General features: G+C 41.8%; 1 protein-coding gene across 6 annotated transcripts in view; it reads right to left on the bottom strand.

Moving 5' to 3' along the window:
- The window catches only part of ZNF236 (zinc finger protein 236), a 157,684-nt gene that overhangs the window by 38,424 nt on the left and 101,969 nt on the right, over positions 1-17,291 (bottom strand). For 4 of the 6 annotated variants that reach the window (XM_034944088.3, XM_055102379.2, XM_063597368.1 and 1 more), the window contains 5 exons: positions 16,872-17,237; positions 14,208-14,353; positions 13,873-14,113; positions 13,284-13,463; positions 4,041-4,228 (listed from right to left, as the gene is read on the bottom strand). In XM_034944088.3, coding sequence (XP_034799979.1) covers positions 4,041-4,228; positions 13,284-13,463; positions 13,873-14,113; positions 14,208-14,353; positions 16,872-17,237 — 1,121 coding nt within the window. Of the gene's footprint in view, positions 1-4,036; positions 4,229-6,456; positions 12,417-13,283; positions 13,464-13,872; positions 14,114-14,207; positions 14,354-16,871; positions 17,238-17,291 lie in introns of those variants that run through there. The other 2 variants (XM_055102380.2, XM_063597369.1) reach the window with 2 other exon arrangements.

The following is a 17,291-nucleotide window of genomic DNA, read 5'->3' as shown; positions in this document are numbered from 1 at the left end:
ATTATGTTTAGAAAAATACCATTCAAAAAGCTAAGAAAGTTTTCATCTGGTTTTTGCAAGTTTTCAGAGTATTAAATCAGCACAAGTCTAAGTTTGCCAGCTAATAGAAAAAAGATTCAAATAAAGCTACACAATTTCTATTGGATATTTTAAAATTACTTGTTGGACAATGCATGCTAATTAATCAATTTGGTTTAAAAATTTTGTATTTGATAATTTTTTTTTAAAGTACAGAAAAGAATATACAGAATGAACTTAACCCACCAAAGCTTAACAGAAACACTAATGTATCTGGATAGACACAGGCTCCAGAAGACCCACCCGGCTCGTGCTGCTCACAAAGCCTCCTGCTCCCATGTCCGCAGGCCAGAGTGGAAGGGCTGAGGGGGGCAGCAGGGAAGCGCTAATGGCAGGGTGTGTGGCTGCAGGCATATCCTGGATGCCAGGCACAGGAGCCACCTGTGCAGTGGGTGGGAGGGAGAGGGCGTGGCAAACGAGGTACTTCTGGCAGCTCAGCCAGCAGAGCCCAAGTCCACGTGGCGTGGCAGGGGCCAGGCAGGAGCCAGAGGGGCAGCTGATGGAGTCTGTCCTGAGGCGCTGAGGACCCGCAGGACTTTTGTCCAAAAGCAGCATCCTAAATGAGAAAGTGACCCCACTGGTGTGAAGCCAGGGAGCCTGGGCTGCCAGCTGGTGAGGACAGCAGGCCCAGAAACGGGCCACAGAGCATCCCAGGGTCATCACTGCCACCAAAGCTTCACTCTACAGCCCTTCTTCAAGAACCTGCTTGGAGAACCACCTGCCCGCTCACAAGGCTCCTGGGTGACCCATGTGCGCTACACCAGCAGTCCCCACCCTTTTTGGAACCAGGCAGACTGGTTTCATGGAAGAAAATTTTTCCACGGATTTGAGGTAGGGGATGTTGGGGAGATGGTTTCGGGATGAAACTTTTCCACATCAGATCATCAGGCATTAGCTGGATTCTCATAAGGATCACACAACCTAGATCCCTCACATGTGCAGTTCACAATAGGATTCATGCCCCTTTGAGAATGTAATGCCCCAGTTCATGTGACAGGAGGTGGAGCTCAGGCGGTAATGCTCTCTGGCCCACGCTCACCCCTGCTGTGCAGCCCGGATGCTAACAGACCATGGACAGGTACCAGTCCACAACCTGGGAGTTGGGGACCCCTGTTCTACAAAAAAGGCATGGGACATCCTGGCAAATATTTGCAGACTTTAAAAATACAACCTAGACAATACTGAGAACTACTTACTGAACTTTCACTTTAATTGTAGTGGATAATTCTCAAAGTGATAAAACTTAACATACAGAAAATACACTCTCATAATTACTGAAATAAATGCCTTTCTGGGTTTTTCTCATCAAACTCAATCCCACACTCCAAAAGTTATTCAAAGGCATTTAACTAATTGAAATTTATATTTTAAATAATTTTTACTTCTTTACTATGTCTTTAATTATGATAGTTAAAAGTCTACAATAAGAAACACACCAGGGACCCTGGGAGCTGACTCACACATATAACAGGACAGTCACTGTGTTCCCAAATGCAACGCTAGGGTCACCCACCGTGTTCCCAAACGCAGTGCTAGGGTCGCCCACCGTGTTCCCAAACGCCCAATGCACATTACACCCTTAAGGCTTTACAAGACAACGGGAAGTGTAAGGTCATATTTACAGCCGTCATCATTTAAATAAAAAAACAACATCTTAGCAGCAAATAAAAACGTGGGAAAGACAAATGACTCTGAGTTAGCGTACAGACTCCTGTACTTGGATTTGAAGTGTGTTCCTTGAATGGTAAATAAGGAAAAGTGCTCTCCCATCCAGCCTCCCCCGGCCCACTGCCTGCCCCAGACCTCAGGGGGCTTCACCAGGCCCTGAGATACAGTGACCAAGATGACAGGTAGGAAAGGAGACCTGGCTGGTCCACCATAATCATCATGCTTCTTGCATCTAGGAAAGCACACCCCAGTCATTTACATCTTAGGATGGGTATTTTGTTTGTTTGTTTTTTTTGTTTTTGAGATGGACTCTCACTCTGTTGCCCAGGCTGGAGTGCAGAGGTGCGATCTCAGCTCACAGCAATCTCTACCTCCCGGGTTCAAGTGATTCTCTTGCCTCAGACTCCCAAGTAGCTGGAATCACAGGCACCCACCACCATGCCTGGCTAATTTTTGTATTCTTAGTAGCGACGGAGTTTCCCCATGTTGGCCAGGCTGGTCTCAAACTCCTAACCTCAAGCCCATCTCGGCTTGCCAAAGTGCTGGGATTACAGGTGTGAGCCACCACGCCCAGCCAGTCGGTTACTTTTGTTCCAACTACAATTTTAAAACATGATACGAATTGCTAACATTCAGAAGGTTAATTATGTGACAAGCAGGAGTTGATGGTGCGTAAGAGCAGGTGAAGAAGGTGCGTTAAACTCCATAAGCAGTCATGCGCTCCGCACAGCTCAGGAGGAATGCCTCTGAGTGAGATGCACACTCTGCTTCCCAGCACCACATGTGGCTGACAGGGGCTGCCCGACAGGTCCCTGGGGGCACGACGTAGGCAGGGCTGCTTGGCTACAGGCAGGTCAGCCAAAGGGGAGCCCCTGTGTCCAGTGAGCAGGAACCCTGGCGTGCGGTGCGCCTGGGTCACCTCAGAAGAGGGTAGTGGCTGTGCAGGGGGCCTCGGTGAGGAGCTCTAGGCAAAGCCTATTTGCCAACAACATGTGAGCATCCCACAACCAAGGGAGACTGACTGAACTCTGCCTTGAAGCGATGCAGAGGAAATGCTGCTATTTCACTAATGAGAGGGACTAGAGCTTAGAAGAGGTCATTTCTTCAGCAAGTGGCTGTAATAGTGTTAGGACCAATCCTGCTCTAGATGCCAAATCTGTTTTTCTTGTACAGTGAGCCTAAAAAGCAGAGACAGGACAATCAAGGAATGTGTTTTGGTGAAAACAACCTCAGCTTTTTTTTGAGAGAGAGGTCTCACTCTGTCGTTCAGGCTGGAGTGCAGTGGTGCAATCATGGCTCACTGCAGCATCGACTTCCCAGGCTCACCCAATCCTCCCACCTCAGCCTCCGGAGTACCTAGTACTACAGGTGTGTACTGCCATGCCTGGCCAAATTTTTTATTTTTTGTAGAGACAAAGTTTTGCCATGTTGCCCTGACTGGTCTCAAACTCCTGGGCTCAAGCAATCCTCCCACCTCAGCCTCCCAAAGTGCTGGGATTACAGGCAGAAGCCACCTGTGTCCAGCCTCAGCTTTCTAATTCTGCTGCATATTTTGCTTCTATTACAGCCAGGAACAGACACATAGAAATCACAATTTACATCAACTAAGAATAGACTTTTTTACAGTCAACTATGAAAATTCTGACACAGCCTTATTATAATTAGTCTTCAACTATCAAAATGCTGGCATAGCTTTGTTATAATTCACCTTCATTATAACTAATCATAATGTATCATTATGATTTTCCTAATTAAAGTCCGAAAGGTTTTTCAGCATCTTAGCTCAAGGAATCATGTAAAAATGTACACCCCTTTGGCACAGCACTTCTACTGGCAGGAATTCATCTAAGAATCTCAGTGACTAAGGGCATGAAAAATTCCATACTACTTATTGAAACCATGAATACAACATAATGCCCTGCAATAAAGCTCGTCTACATGATGTGTACATCATTTTATAAATTTCTGCAGAAATTTATAACTATGTACCTTATACATTCATATAAAGGTGTAGAAGGATATATATATTAAAATGTTAACTGTGGTTCCATTTGGGTGGTGGGATTAAAGCTTTGGGTTTTATGTTTTACCTTATTTTTTATGTTCTTCTACATTATCTGAATTTTTATCCCCTTTTTATATTTACCGTATTACTTTTTTAATCAGAAAAAAAATGCTTCGATTTTGGGGAAAAAAAATGCTCAGACTATTTATTTAAGAAGGAGTCAATGAATAATGTTTTCAAAGATCACTTTTTGAAAGGACCTTCGCATCCCTCTCTGAGGAGCACTTGCCTGAGAGGTGATGTTGAGTGTGACAGTGTCCAGGCCTCCAGATAGCATACCCTGAGTATCGGCCAGCGTCAGCGTGACACTAGCGTCACCTCCCACGCCCGACGAGGACATGACCAGGTTCTGAGTCGAGATGGCTGATGGAGACATCGGTGTTGTTGAAGGAAGGCTTCCGCTTGTAGTGTTAAGTTCTACAAAAGAGGCAAAGTAAGTAGATCAATGGGAAGGCCAGACAAGTCCAGGTGTAAGGGCACAGGGAGAGCGATGCTCCCACCTGCAGGAAGCAGCATTCATGCTGCCCGAGGTCTCCAAGCTGCACCAAAGAAATCACAGGGTCTTCAATTCTAATTTTAGGATAAGGCTTTTCTTAGTTTTTAAACATCTTTACATATGAATATACTGTGCTTCTTAAGTATAACACACACACAGAAAAACCAGTAAACAAAGAGTGAAAATGTGACCCCACAGTCTCAGTCACAGCTACTACTGTCGAATGAAAACTCTGACAAGAATTTCCAGTGCATTGTCCCCATCCACAACCAAAGAGACCAGCTGAAGAAAGGAAGCAAGTGTGATCCACTGAGGAATAGCTACTTCCAGAGCTTACCCATCCACAACTGAAGAGACCAGCTGAAGAAAGGAAGCAAGTGTGATCCACTGAGGAATAACTAGCTCCAGAGCTTACGGGATAAATCTGACCATCTCTGCTCATTTTCTCACTTTCATCACCCTGACTGATTCTTATTCTAAAAGACAGGAGGTCAAAATAAATCTCATAAATCCTTTAAATATTCATTTATCCTGCATGACATCTTAATTTTCTTCAGAAAAGACAACAAAACTGAAATATCTCCCCTTGCAGCCGATACTAAGAGAAACGAAAGTATCTGGTGAAGAAAGGGCTTTTCTTTTACAAAACAGACACTCATGCACCTTGCTGGCAGATGAGACGGGTTCAGCATGGGATTATCAAAGTCCTGTAGTGGGCACCAGTGAACACAACGTTGAAAGTATAAACACACGGGCACACACACGCACGCTCACTTTATACCACAGTCGAGCCATCCATTCATCTGAAACATGTATTCCTCATCCACTTGTGCCAGCCACTGTGCCAGGTGCTAAGGATGCCAAGATGACGACCAAAGAAAAGTTCAAAAAGCTATTTTCTAACCAGGTTTCAAAACAAAAGAAACACGCGCCTGTCAGCACTTTGCTGTGACTTGGGTCACATCAGTCCAGCGCTCTCCTAGGAGTCAGGGGCCAACAGGAAAACTAGGTTACTTACTTGTCGCTGGAGTTCTCCAAATACAATGCCTCCACAGATCCACACTCCTGGGGTCCCACACTGTGCTGCACAGACCTGGAACCTTCAAAAGCAGTAGAACCATTAGCAGGCTGGGAGGCTCGAGCGCTGAAGCAGCCGCCGGGGCTCCACAGATAGCTAGGTCAGACCCTCCCGCCTGCTCCAGCATCCGCACAGAGTGCTGGTGGGAGCCCGAGGAGTGTGGCCTTGTGGAGGACGTCTGCACGCGCTGAGCGTTCCAGTGAGCAGCACAGCAGCTGACCTAATAGCTGTCCTCCTAGAATTCCCTCCACACACCCTTACCGCACACTAGCCTGCGGGTACGTTTTTAACATGAGTGGCCAAAACCATAGAGACTGGGGCGGGGGGGCAGGTGGCAGCTGCCAATGAGCTTGCACAGAGGGAAGACGGGGAAGAGATGCATGTGCCTGTGAATCTCGCCCAGGATCACACTTAGAGCCAAGGCGAAGCCAGCGCACAGCAAAAATTCAAACCTCACCCCGACTGCTGAAATAAAGGAACCAAAGATCTTCTCCCCACTCCCACCAGTCAACTAATCCTGACTTTCTAGTGATTATTAAGGTATCAGAGGTTCCGGGACTGTGCAGCATGAAAAATGTAAAAAGACAGAGAAGCCTTGTGTTTGATTAAAGTGAAACCTGACACAAAGTTCAATGAAAATAATAAACAACTTCAGACAGGGCCAAATTTCGTATTTCAACTCAAACAGTGAACCTTTAATAATGTCCTAATTCAATGGATTTTCCACAAAGAGGATGATACCGGTTCCAGTAGAACTGTCCTCAATATGATTGAAAAGAACACATGACTAGAGCAGAAAAAAGCTGAAATTTTCTTAAGCATGCAGTTAAATTACAAGCTACAAATAGCTCTTAACTATCTATTTGTTAAAAGCTACAATTTTATATTCAAATTAAATACTCTTAGCATGAAAATGAAGATCCCATGCTGAAGTGAAGATTGTAGACTCTTACTTTTATTCTTCACTTATTTTTCTGAAACCACTGTTCCTCCAGCATGTATAGAGCAATACAAGTCTGACTTTATGATTCCGACTCAAAAATAAGTTAAAAAGATTAATAAACTGTATGCTCATCAAACCCAACATTGTCTTAAATCTCTTGGGATATCACCTCATAGCTTCTAAGAAAACATAATTTTGTAAGGTTCTAAAAATAGTTTAAAAGATATGATATCAGTTTTTTCTTGCGATTAACTGAAATGTGGGAAGACAGGAGGTGGGGGCGGCAGAACAGGAGAGAAGCATCGGGGTAGCCCCTCGTTCCCAAGCATCCAGGTCACTCAAAGGGACAACTCGTGAGGATGAGAGCGTCCTCTTCAGTTTTAATATACACCGGGGAATGGGAAATGTTAAATTGTTGAACTATTTAAAAATAAAATAAGTGATTATACTTAAATCTAGAAGAAACTAAGGCAAGAATAACCTTACAAATAAATAGAAAACAAATACTGGTCTTTGCTTCTTTCATCGAAAGCAGAACTCAATTTATTCATCAAAATTATCTTAAATTTAAAAGTGGACGAAGGTAAGAACAAAAAGATAATACTCATTTGAGATGAATTCCTTAAAAAGTTGTGCTAAATTTCTCAAGCCTCTATCAAGACTACGATCTGCTTCTGAGACAGTACTTACATTCTATGGGATCACTTTTTAAGGAAAACTCTTTGTGTCAGATTTGGGAATGGATGTTGTTGGGATGAAACTCTGAAATAGTCTTCAACTCCTGCATCACGAATCTCAACAAAAGCATGTGCTTTTGTCCGGCATGTGAAATTCTGACTAATTGTCTCACCTGGATTCATCGCAAATCCCTAAGTGGTGATACACTTCTTTCAATGCCTTCGATTAAGATGAAACAGCCAGAGTTAACCTAGAAGCTGATGGGTCTTCACCAAACCTTGCTTGCATAGAGAATCAAAAAATAATAATAGCCACATACCTATTCATTATGCTCAACATAAGTTTTGTATGGGCATTAGAGGTTTTTGAGTGTTTACCTTAGAAGAGTCAGGTTTAATTTCAAAATAATGTCATTTTAATTTCAATTATTAGTGGTGTGGCCTCAAGCTAGATCTGAAACTGACTTTGACTCTAGATAAATATTGCTCACTAAGAGGCAATCTCCTAACTACTACTATACAGTTGAGATCCACTACATAATTATAACTAGGACAAATGGGATGTGCAAGCCACTCTAAAAACATCTGCTTAATATCAAGGATTGAGTGGGTCAATACATGAACAATTGCTTCCTATACCCAGGATTATTCAAAGATGCCAAAGGTATTCAAGAACATAAGACAACTTACTTGATCACATAAAACTAAGCCTGTATTTAAGAATAGCCGATATTATATTAATACACAAATATTCTTTAATTACGCATTCGTCTTTTATTTTATAATGTCACCCAATCCCTTGAAAAGCTTTTTTTTTTTTTTAATTTAACAAGTGGGATATAAGCTAAAGTAGCCTAAGAGAGAGAGAGAGTGAGAGAGAGAGACTGATTTTCTCAGCTGACTTTTTTTTTTCTTCTTGAGACGGAGTTTTGCTCTTGTCACCCAGGCTGGAGTGGCGCAATCTCGGCTCACTGCAACCTCCACCTCCCAGGTTCAGGCGATTCTCCTGCCTCAGCCTCCCGAGTAGCTGGGATTACAGGCACCCATCACCACGCCCAGCTAATTTGTTGTATTTTTAATGGAGACGGGGTTTCACCATGATGGCCAGGCTGGTCTCAAACTCCTGACCTCAGGTGATCCGCCCGCCTCGGCCTCCCAAAGTGCTGGGATTACAGGCGTGAGCCACCATGCCCGGCCTCGGCTGGCTCTTTAAAAAAAGGTCTAAAAGAATAATAATTTTAAAAATGCAAATCAGCAAAGGGCGTATGTTGCTGTTTGTACAGAAATGTCAGCTGCATAACATGTGGGAGCCTTGCACCCACTGACTGAGGACAGCTCGCCTGCCCTGAGAGGACACTCACCTGAGTGTGAGATGCTGGTGTGACACTTCCAACATGCATCTGTGGAGGTGAATTTATAGGTACAGCACTTACTACTGAACTAGCCAGATCACAGGAGTTTAAAGAAACGCAGGCAGCTAGAGCAGAGCCCTGGAGTGCGTGCGCCCTCATTCCATCCAACTTCTCCCTTCGGTCAGAACGTCCCCAGTTTCGAATCAAGCAATCTGCTGCGCCTACAAACATCCAGGATCACCAAGAGGCACAAACACCACTCCACTCAAACTGAAACCTCTACAACCCGACTTGTCTCTCCATCAGTGTGCCAGGGGCTCACTAAGGATGTTCAGCAGAGTTTCCAGGAAGACATGAGGGTGCACTGCTGACGGCCAGTTTCCTGCTCATTGAGGCCGGCCAGCAGGGCATGAATCCAGACATCTCACCCAGAGCCCTGCACCACGAGCGACTACCACTCGCTTCGGCCCACACACAAGCAGCACGTCTTCACATTGCAACATGAACCATGCAGCGGGGGAAAGATGATGAACTCACAGCCTAAGATTAGAATTCTAGAGATGAGAAGAACACACTGCCTGATCCTTTAAAAACCACAAACTATGAGTTTTAGAAAACGTTTGGAGAAAAACATTTGCTATGTTAACTTCAACAATACATCATATATTTTGGACCTTCCACCCATTAAAATATCCACACCTCCTTGCTTCAGCTAAAGGCCACCACGGGCCATGCAAAGCTGAGTGGCTGGCGTTGGGAGAAAAGCCACCACAACTCCCAAGCCCCTCTCTCAGCTCAGCCAGGATGTCCTCAAAGAAGCCACAGAGCCACCCCCTGTGACATGTGCTCTCTGTGCCATCACCTCTCCTTTATATATGGTTACAGCTGTAATTTTATAGTCACTTGTGGATTCTTCAAAAAATGTCTGCACTCCATTTGTTCTGAGATCCAGAATGCAGGACCAGCTCTGACCTGCCCAGAGTCACAGTCCCAGATTTTGCGCAATTCTTACCACACAGCAGACACTATAATCTTTCATGGAATAAATGAACTACGGGACAAGAGGTCATTTCAATTAAGAATTAAGCATGAAAAGAGGTCTAGCTTTTGGGTACAAACATATCTGAAGATTAGGTTTTTTTTCCTCACAAAGTGATATACATAGTTGGAAAATAACAAGGCTAAGAAGTGAATGCAATCTCTACAAGGTGAAGAGAACGAGATAGGTATGTTATCCTAAACTGTTAATGGTTACTTATGAAACTGTCATTTATCTTACATGAGCTCATTTATTACATTGGTGCAAAAGTAATTGCAGTTTTTGCCAATATTAATATGTTTATTTTTCATAAAATTCTATGCTTTAAAATCTTAGAAAGCTGCCTCCTTTCCATTTTTCTATTCTATTTTCAGCTGGTGTCAGAAAATTCTCACTGGAGGGCAGAAGTAATGAGCTAAGTAAGAGTCTTCCAGCGCTGGGTTAGAAAGGGACAGCTTTGTACATGGAGTTATTAACATGCTAACTTGTATAAATATACGATGCTTTGTACAGTTGAATAAAATTATTTACTTTCATGACTTAAAAAGTAACATCATTGATTGGTTGGTAACATTAGAGAGAATTTTGTATCCTAGAATTAGACATAAGCCAGTAATCCTTACAGAATGATAATCCATGTGACAAAGCATGACGCTGACACACCTGTCATGCTAAGGACAGTTTAACTCCTCATTGACTGTGGGCAGAGCTCTTTAGCTCCGACCTCTTGTAATGTCTTTCTTGGCTAACTCGTGTGCTGTGTGCCTGAAGAGCTCAATGCTGTGCTCTGGGAGAGAAGCTGATCATTGCTTATTGTTAGGGTGGCACCTGTAGATTGATTATTGATTTCAGGCGCTAACAGTCTTATGCTCCCGTTTATTAATAGTTCACTATTTCCATTAGAATTGTGTTGAATAAGTTCTTGACCTAAATGGAAATTAATATTGTGGTATCTGAAAACAACATTCTAAGATGCGTATTGGCAAGTGTGTTAAACATATAATTCTATCCTCAAAGCTTTCATTGTCATTTCAGTACAATTTATGGAAAAATGAAAATGAGACCACAAAATGCATTTCCCTAAATGACAGTATTTGTTCACACTTTTTAAGCTGTGAAGTATTTTTAAAATACTTCTTATGAGTTCTACTTTATCTCAGTATTTAGGCCCTAAAAATCACACACTTTGTGGAATGAAACCGTCAATGAATTGAAAATATTTCCAAATATAGTGCACTGCCAGGTATAGCAAAAGCATGTTAAAAGGATCTGAGGGGCATCACCAGGCGATAACAGAACCTCCCCTCCCTGCCCTCCACTGGGCAGGCTTGCCGAGCCCACGATGCTGCGGTTTCCCGTGTGCTGTGTTCCTATCCTGTGTGTTCTGAATGCTCTCAAGTACACACTAACATGCCTGCAATACATTCCTACTAAAACACATTTGCTTGATTCAAAACCCGTTTATGCCAGCTTCATCAGCTACTGTAATGATATAATGAAATCAAATAGTATGGCAACTAGAAATGAATATGAGAATAAAAAATCTGTTGGACATCCAATGGAAACCAAATTGAATGCCTTGGAAAAACTTGGTAAAGACAAGATACTTTAAACATTCTGCTGTCAAAATAGGTGTAGGCAAGACAACTACACAAAATCAGAGAGAAAAAGATTCAAAAGACAAAAGTATGCTGCACTATGATTGCTTTATAGTGACCTACATTCTCATGCAACGCTAAAGAAAGAGAAACAGGAGATGAAACTGCATGATGAACATGAGTACAGGCAAAAATTTTAAAAAGTAGAAAATGTATTATCACCTGAGCAGACCCATATTCAAAAGATCCGTGGATGAATCTCCAAAGTATGCAGGTGTCACTTGTTTGGTTCCCAATTTTATATACCTTTTTATTAATAACTGGGCTGAAAACATCAGGTAAAAGGACTTTCATTGTATCTGGACAGGGTAATTCCGGGAGGCAAAGGACTGTCTTTGCCTTTCACTCAACGTGTAACCTTTTTCTGAATGCTAGGACTCATGAACTGCCTAAAATCTGCAAAACTTAGCTGAAGTGATTTGTGCATTCTCTAGCACTTGCATGCATTTATAATCCTATGTGTTAATGGAAAAAAGAACACACTATGAAATCTTTGAAAATTTCTATGGAATATCTAGATGCTTTTAACAGGTTACCATAAATTAAATGCTTTTTGCAGCCCTTTCAAAATGGGATAAGGAACTGTATAGCCAATTCTCATTATCCATCATAATAAGTGAGAAAAAACAATCTTAAGCCCAAAGTTGAAACCAAACTTATTTCATTAACTCATTTAAGGTTTTCTCCTAGAACAGCTGAAGCCAAATTCTTAAAATATTAGTTATATTCATCTACACTTTCAAATATACTAACAAAATAACCAAATGGCCAATAATAACACACAGGAAGAACAGAGGCACAATCCACAAACTGAAGAATACATTTTCTTAACTCTGAGCAAGAACCATGCACTATGTAGTTTTGATAGGACCTAGCACAATACTTCTTATATTAAGTGTACTCGAGAAAGTTAATTGGATCAACCAAATAGCTTTCCTAAAATATTATAACTCTTCTGTATTTCCAACATTAAAATTCAGATATAAATATAATTTTAAAAGGAGGAAGGTTACTGAATTATATAAAATTCAATGTTAATTTTTGCTGTCCAACAGCATCTAAAAACCACTGCATCTCATTTAAAAGCAAAGCTGTACCTAAAAACAGTTCCTCAAATTTCTCACTAATATATTAAAAGAAATAAAGACACCTTCCTGAAAAAGAAAGCTTCTGGTTTTCTTATGAATACCTTTTCTTTCAGTTCTGAAATTAATTTCTGCAGAAATATCTCTGAAACAGCAGAAATCCTGCCCTTCATGGTTGAGTCCATCTAGAATGCTGTCCTTCTCCACAGGTGTGTTTCAGGGAAGTGGGGCTGCTTCCCTCTGTCACGTCAGATCTCCACGGAGCGTGTTTTGATTCCTAGCAAAATGTCTTTGTTAACATCATCATCAGGTTACAAGTCTTAAATGAACTAATATTGAATGAGTTAATATCTGTGGAAGTTACTAGAATAGTATCAAGCACATAGTAAGGCCTCTAAAAATTGCTGAATTAACAAATGACTCTTAGTAATACAAAGAGTTTATAGTTAAGAGTCTCGTGAGCAAAGCACACCAGGAAAATATGTTCAATGCTCACTGAGATCCGAACACACTATGGGAATTAATGATACGTAAGGACCAAGGGAGGCACACAAGGAGAAAAGTCAGAATGCGAGCAGCATAGCCCTAAGACAGGGAATGAGTCAGCCTGGTGACTGGCGGAGAGAATTAGATTGCCAATTTTAGGTGGGCTTTACTGCCAAAGGGTATTTCCTACCCGTTTATCTACTTTTCAATGTTCTCCCATGTTTCAATTTTCCTATATAATCCTAGTAGAATTCTGAAGACATACAGTAAAGAGAGTGCCATGGGGATCTAAAATGCCCTAATGTAAACAGTTTATACCAGTTTCATGGAGCATGAGTGAGAACCACAAAGCTATGCTTTCTGCTGTTTGCTAAACAAAAATAACTTATTCTCTAAAAATGAGTCAATGAATGAAAGAATTAAATAACTGACTGTACTCAAACTGGAAGTGACATGAGAAACTATAATTTTTCATTTCTGGTGCCAGATCTGAATTAGAATACATTATTTTCACTAAACTTCAACTTCTCCCATAAATTATAAATACATATTGAGCACGGGCTTTATGCACAGCAGAGTATTGTAGGAAAAGAGATAGTAAGATATACAGTACTTAAATTGCAGGGTGAAAAGATGTTTAAAATTATAACTTACTAACCGGAGATAGTCAGAGTAATTTCCTGTGGAGACCCCGAGGAAGACGTGGCAGTGGGCCCAGCTGCCTGTGCCAGGACCTGGCTCAGGCTGGAGTTGTTAATGGTCAGGGTGATCTCGTGGGGACCGCCGGAGGGGGACACTAGACCTTGCGAAGTCATCACTTGAGTGAGGTCTTGGGTCCCTGATTGTCATTACAAAGCAAAACAAAGTTGAGATTCAAAAAAACCAATTTCCCCTATTTTTATATTAAAAATATTTTAATTAAACTGTTATTAAATATTTCAATAAGACAAAGATTTAAAACAAAGCATCAGTCATCTCTAATTCCTTCGTCTAAGAAGAAAGCCTTGCGAGGAAATGAAGCCAGGACGAAAAGAGTAATTAAATGAAGGTAGTAATAATCTAAGAGCATATATTAAATACATATCATTAATTGTAAGAAAAGCTTATTTTATTCTCAGGACATTTGATTTATTCTCTTCTACAAAGAGAAGAAAATGACATCATAACATCCTAAAATCAAATATGTAATCACAAGCAAGAAACTGAAACTCCAGCTGTCAAAATAAGCAAAAGTGAGTGGCTCTTACCACTGCTGTTAGTGGTCAGCACTGAATCCTGCTCAGACAGCGGGCCTATGGTCAGGTTCGCAGAGGTCACTGTGGGCTGTAAGGACAGGCCTGAGATGGGCTGGATGACAACACTGGCAGGGACCGTGCTGTCCGACGTCTGGAGAGAGCTGTTCTGTGGGGCCAGGCCAGGCTCCCCTGTGAGCTGCTGAGCCAATAGGTTGCCCTGCTGTAGTGTCTGCTGCAGAATGCTTGGATCAATCTGAAAAGCAGCACAGGTACTTGTAATGAAAACTTCATGCTTCTCTGTGATGCCAAGAGAATTACAGCACAGGAAACCATGGAAGGTGTCATACCTGCAACGTAATGTTATTAATGCTGGCAGCATCGATTCCAGAAATCTGTACATTTGGTCCAACCAAGTTAGCAGCCAACTGTAACTGGATGCCTTCTAGGGTAGCCAGGCTCCCATCTGTCAGAGACACGGTCAGATCACCCCCAGCTGGCCAGAGAAAGAGAAAGGGAATGACCGAATATTATGAATGCTTCTTAAAACTAAAGTAATTCATTTTTTACATAGGGATTTTTAAATACATAAGTTGTACACATTATGTCAATACAATGTTGTTGTGGAATACAAACACCTACTTTATACCATATACACATATATGCTGTCTAATCACCCTTTATACCATATACACACACTGTCTAATCACCCTTTATTTATACCATACACACACATACTGTCTAATCACCCTTTATACCATACACACACACTGTCTAATCACACACACTGTCTAATTTTTTTTTTTTTTTTTTGAGACAGAGTCTCGCTCAGTCGCCCAGACTAGAGTGCAGTGGTGCCATCTCAGCTCACTGCAAGCTCCGCCTCCCAGGTTCACGCCATTCTCCTCCCTCAGCCTCCTGAGTAGCTGGGACTACAGGCGCCCGCCACCACACCTGGGTAATTTTTTTTTGTATTTTTAGTAGAGACGGGGTTTCACCATGTTAGCCAGGATGATCTCGATCTCCTGACCTCGTGATCCGTCGATCTCGGCCTCCCAAAGTGCTGGGATTACAGGCATGAGCCACCACACCTGGCCCTAATCACCCTTTATACCATACACACACACACTGTCTAATCACCCTTTATACCATACACACAGTCTAATCACCCTTTATACCATATACACACACACACTGTCTAACTACCCTTTATACCATATACATACACACTGTCTAATCACCCTTTATACCATATACACACACACTGTCTAATCACCCTTTATACCATATACACACACACTGTCTAATCACCCTTTATACCATATATACACACACTGTCTAATCACCCTTTATTCCATATACACACACACTGTCTAATCACCCTTTATACCATACACACACACACTGTGTAATCACCCTTTATACTACATACACACACACTGTCTAATCACCCTTTATACCATACACACACACACACACACACACACACACACACTGTCTAATCACCCTTTATACCATACACACACACACACACACAGTCTAATCACCCTTTATGCTATATACACACACACTGTCTAATCACCCTTTATACCATACACACAGTCTAATCACCCTTTATACCATACACACACACACACACACACAGTCTAATCACCCTTTATACCATACACACACATACTGTCTAATCACCCTTTATACCATATACACATGCACTGTCTAATCACCCTTTATACCATATATACACACACTGTCTAATCACACACATTGTGTAATCACCCTTTATACCATATATACACACACTGTCTAATCACACACACAGTCTAATCACCATTTATACCATATATACACACACTGTCTAATCACACACACTGTCTAATCACCCTTTATACCATATATACACACACTGTCTAATCACCCTTTATACCATATACACACACTGTCTAATCACTCCAGAAACCTACTTTACACCATATACACACAGTCTAATTACCCCAGAAACCTACTTTCTACCATATATGCACATACACTGTCTAATCACCCATTATACCATATATATACACAATGTCTAATCACCCCAGAAACCTACTTTATACCATATACACATACATTGTCTAATCACCCCAGAAACCTACTTTATACCATACACAAATACACTGTCTAATCACCCCAGAACAACTCTGTAAAACAGATACTCCTTTATGCCATACGCATACACTGTCTAATCACCCGAGAAATCTCCTTTATACCATATACACATACACTGTCTCATCACCTCAGAAACCTACTTTATACTATATCCACATACAGTCTAATCACCGCAGAGCAACTCTGTGAAACAGATACACTTTACACCATACACACACACTGTCTAATCACCCCAGAACTCTGTGAAATAGATACTCATATTGCCCACTTTAAACGTATCAGAAAAGTAGCTCAAAAAAGATTCTACTGATTAGCCAAAGGTTCAAAACAACCACTACTACTGAGTGGTGGTCAGGCTGCAATCCTGCCACGAGTCACAGAAACAGAAAGAAGGGCACACAGGACATCTGACTGCCATGTACAACGGCTGCATTTACTCACAGGTACACAAATCAACACAACTAGCTAAAACGTAACACTTCTCAAGCACTATGAGATGCAAGAACAACTGGAAAACTGCACTATATCAAAAACAATGCTAATGAGTATTTATAAATTACACTTCTCACTACTAAATTTATGAGAATGCCAACTGAGTAAAAACAAGTTTACACCCACTAAAGACAAAAGCTAAACAAAGTGCTTAGTGTAAAAAAGCAGCTGGCATGGAAGACAGAATGGGAAATGGAAAGGAGCAATGTCTGCAAGATGGAATTCCAATTTTTCCGAATGCCTTATAAGGAAAAGGCTCAAAGAAAGGAAACATGGTGCTACGGTAAACAACATCTCTTCTATCGTGGGAACAGACAGAAGCAGCACAGAACAGTTCAATCACTGTGCTGCTCTCATTCCCTCGGCTCAGCGTTTACCTGACACAGAGGCAGGAAGAATAGCTTGGCCCACCAGTCCTGGTTGCAGCAGATTCTGATCAAACTGTCCTGTTAGAACAGAGTTGTTCATGATAAACACGTTTGGGTCGGTAGAGGAGGAGTTGAGGAGGTTTACAGGCTGCAGTCCTTCCGAAGAGCTTCGAGTCATAGGCTTTCTGGCCTTCTTTGGGTCTGGTTTATAATGAAACTGCATGTGTGTCTTTCTTCTACCCGAGGTACGGAAACGCAGCTCGCAATGCGGGCATTTGAAGGGCTTGGCTCCCGTGTGCAGACGCATGTGGACCTTCAGACTTCCCTTCGTGGAGAAGGCGTTGCTGCAGACGTGACAGCTGAAGAGCTTCTGACCTGTGAAAAGCCCAGCCAAGAATCAACAGAGGCGATGGCAGTCGCGACACTCAC

This window comes from Pan paniscus, chromosome 17 (genome assembly GCF_029289425.2).
Source record: "Pan paniscus chromosome 17, NHGRI_mPanPan1-v2.0_pri, whole genome shotgun sequence".
NCBI classification, from domain to species: domain Eukaryota; kingdom Metazoa; phylum Chordata; class Mammalia; order Primates; family Hominidae; genus Pan; species Pan paniscus.
Note: the sequence above shows the minus strand (reverse complement) of the source record. Positions and strands in the feature narration are given on the sequence as shown.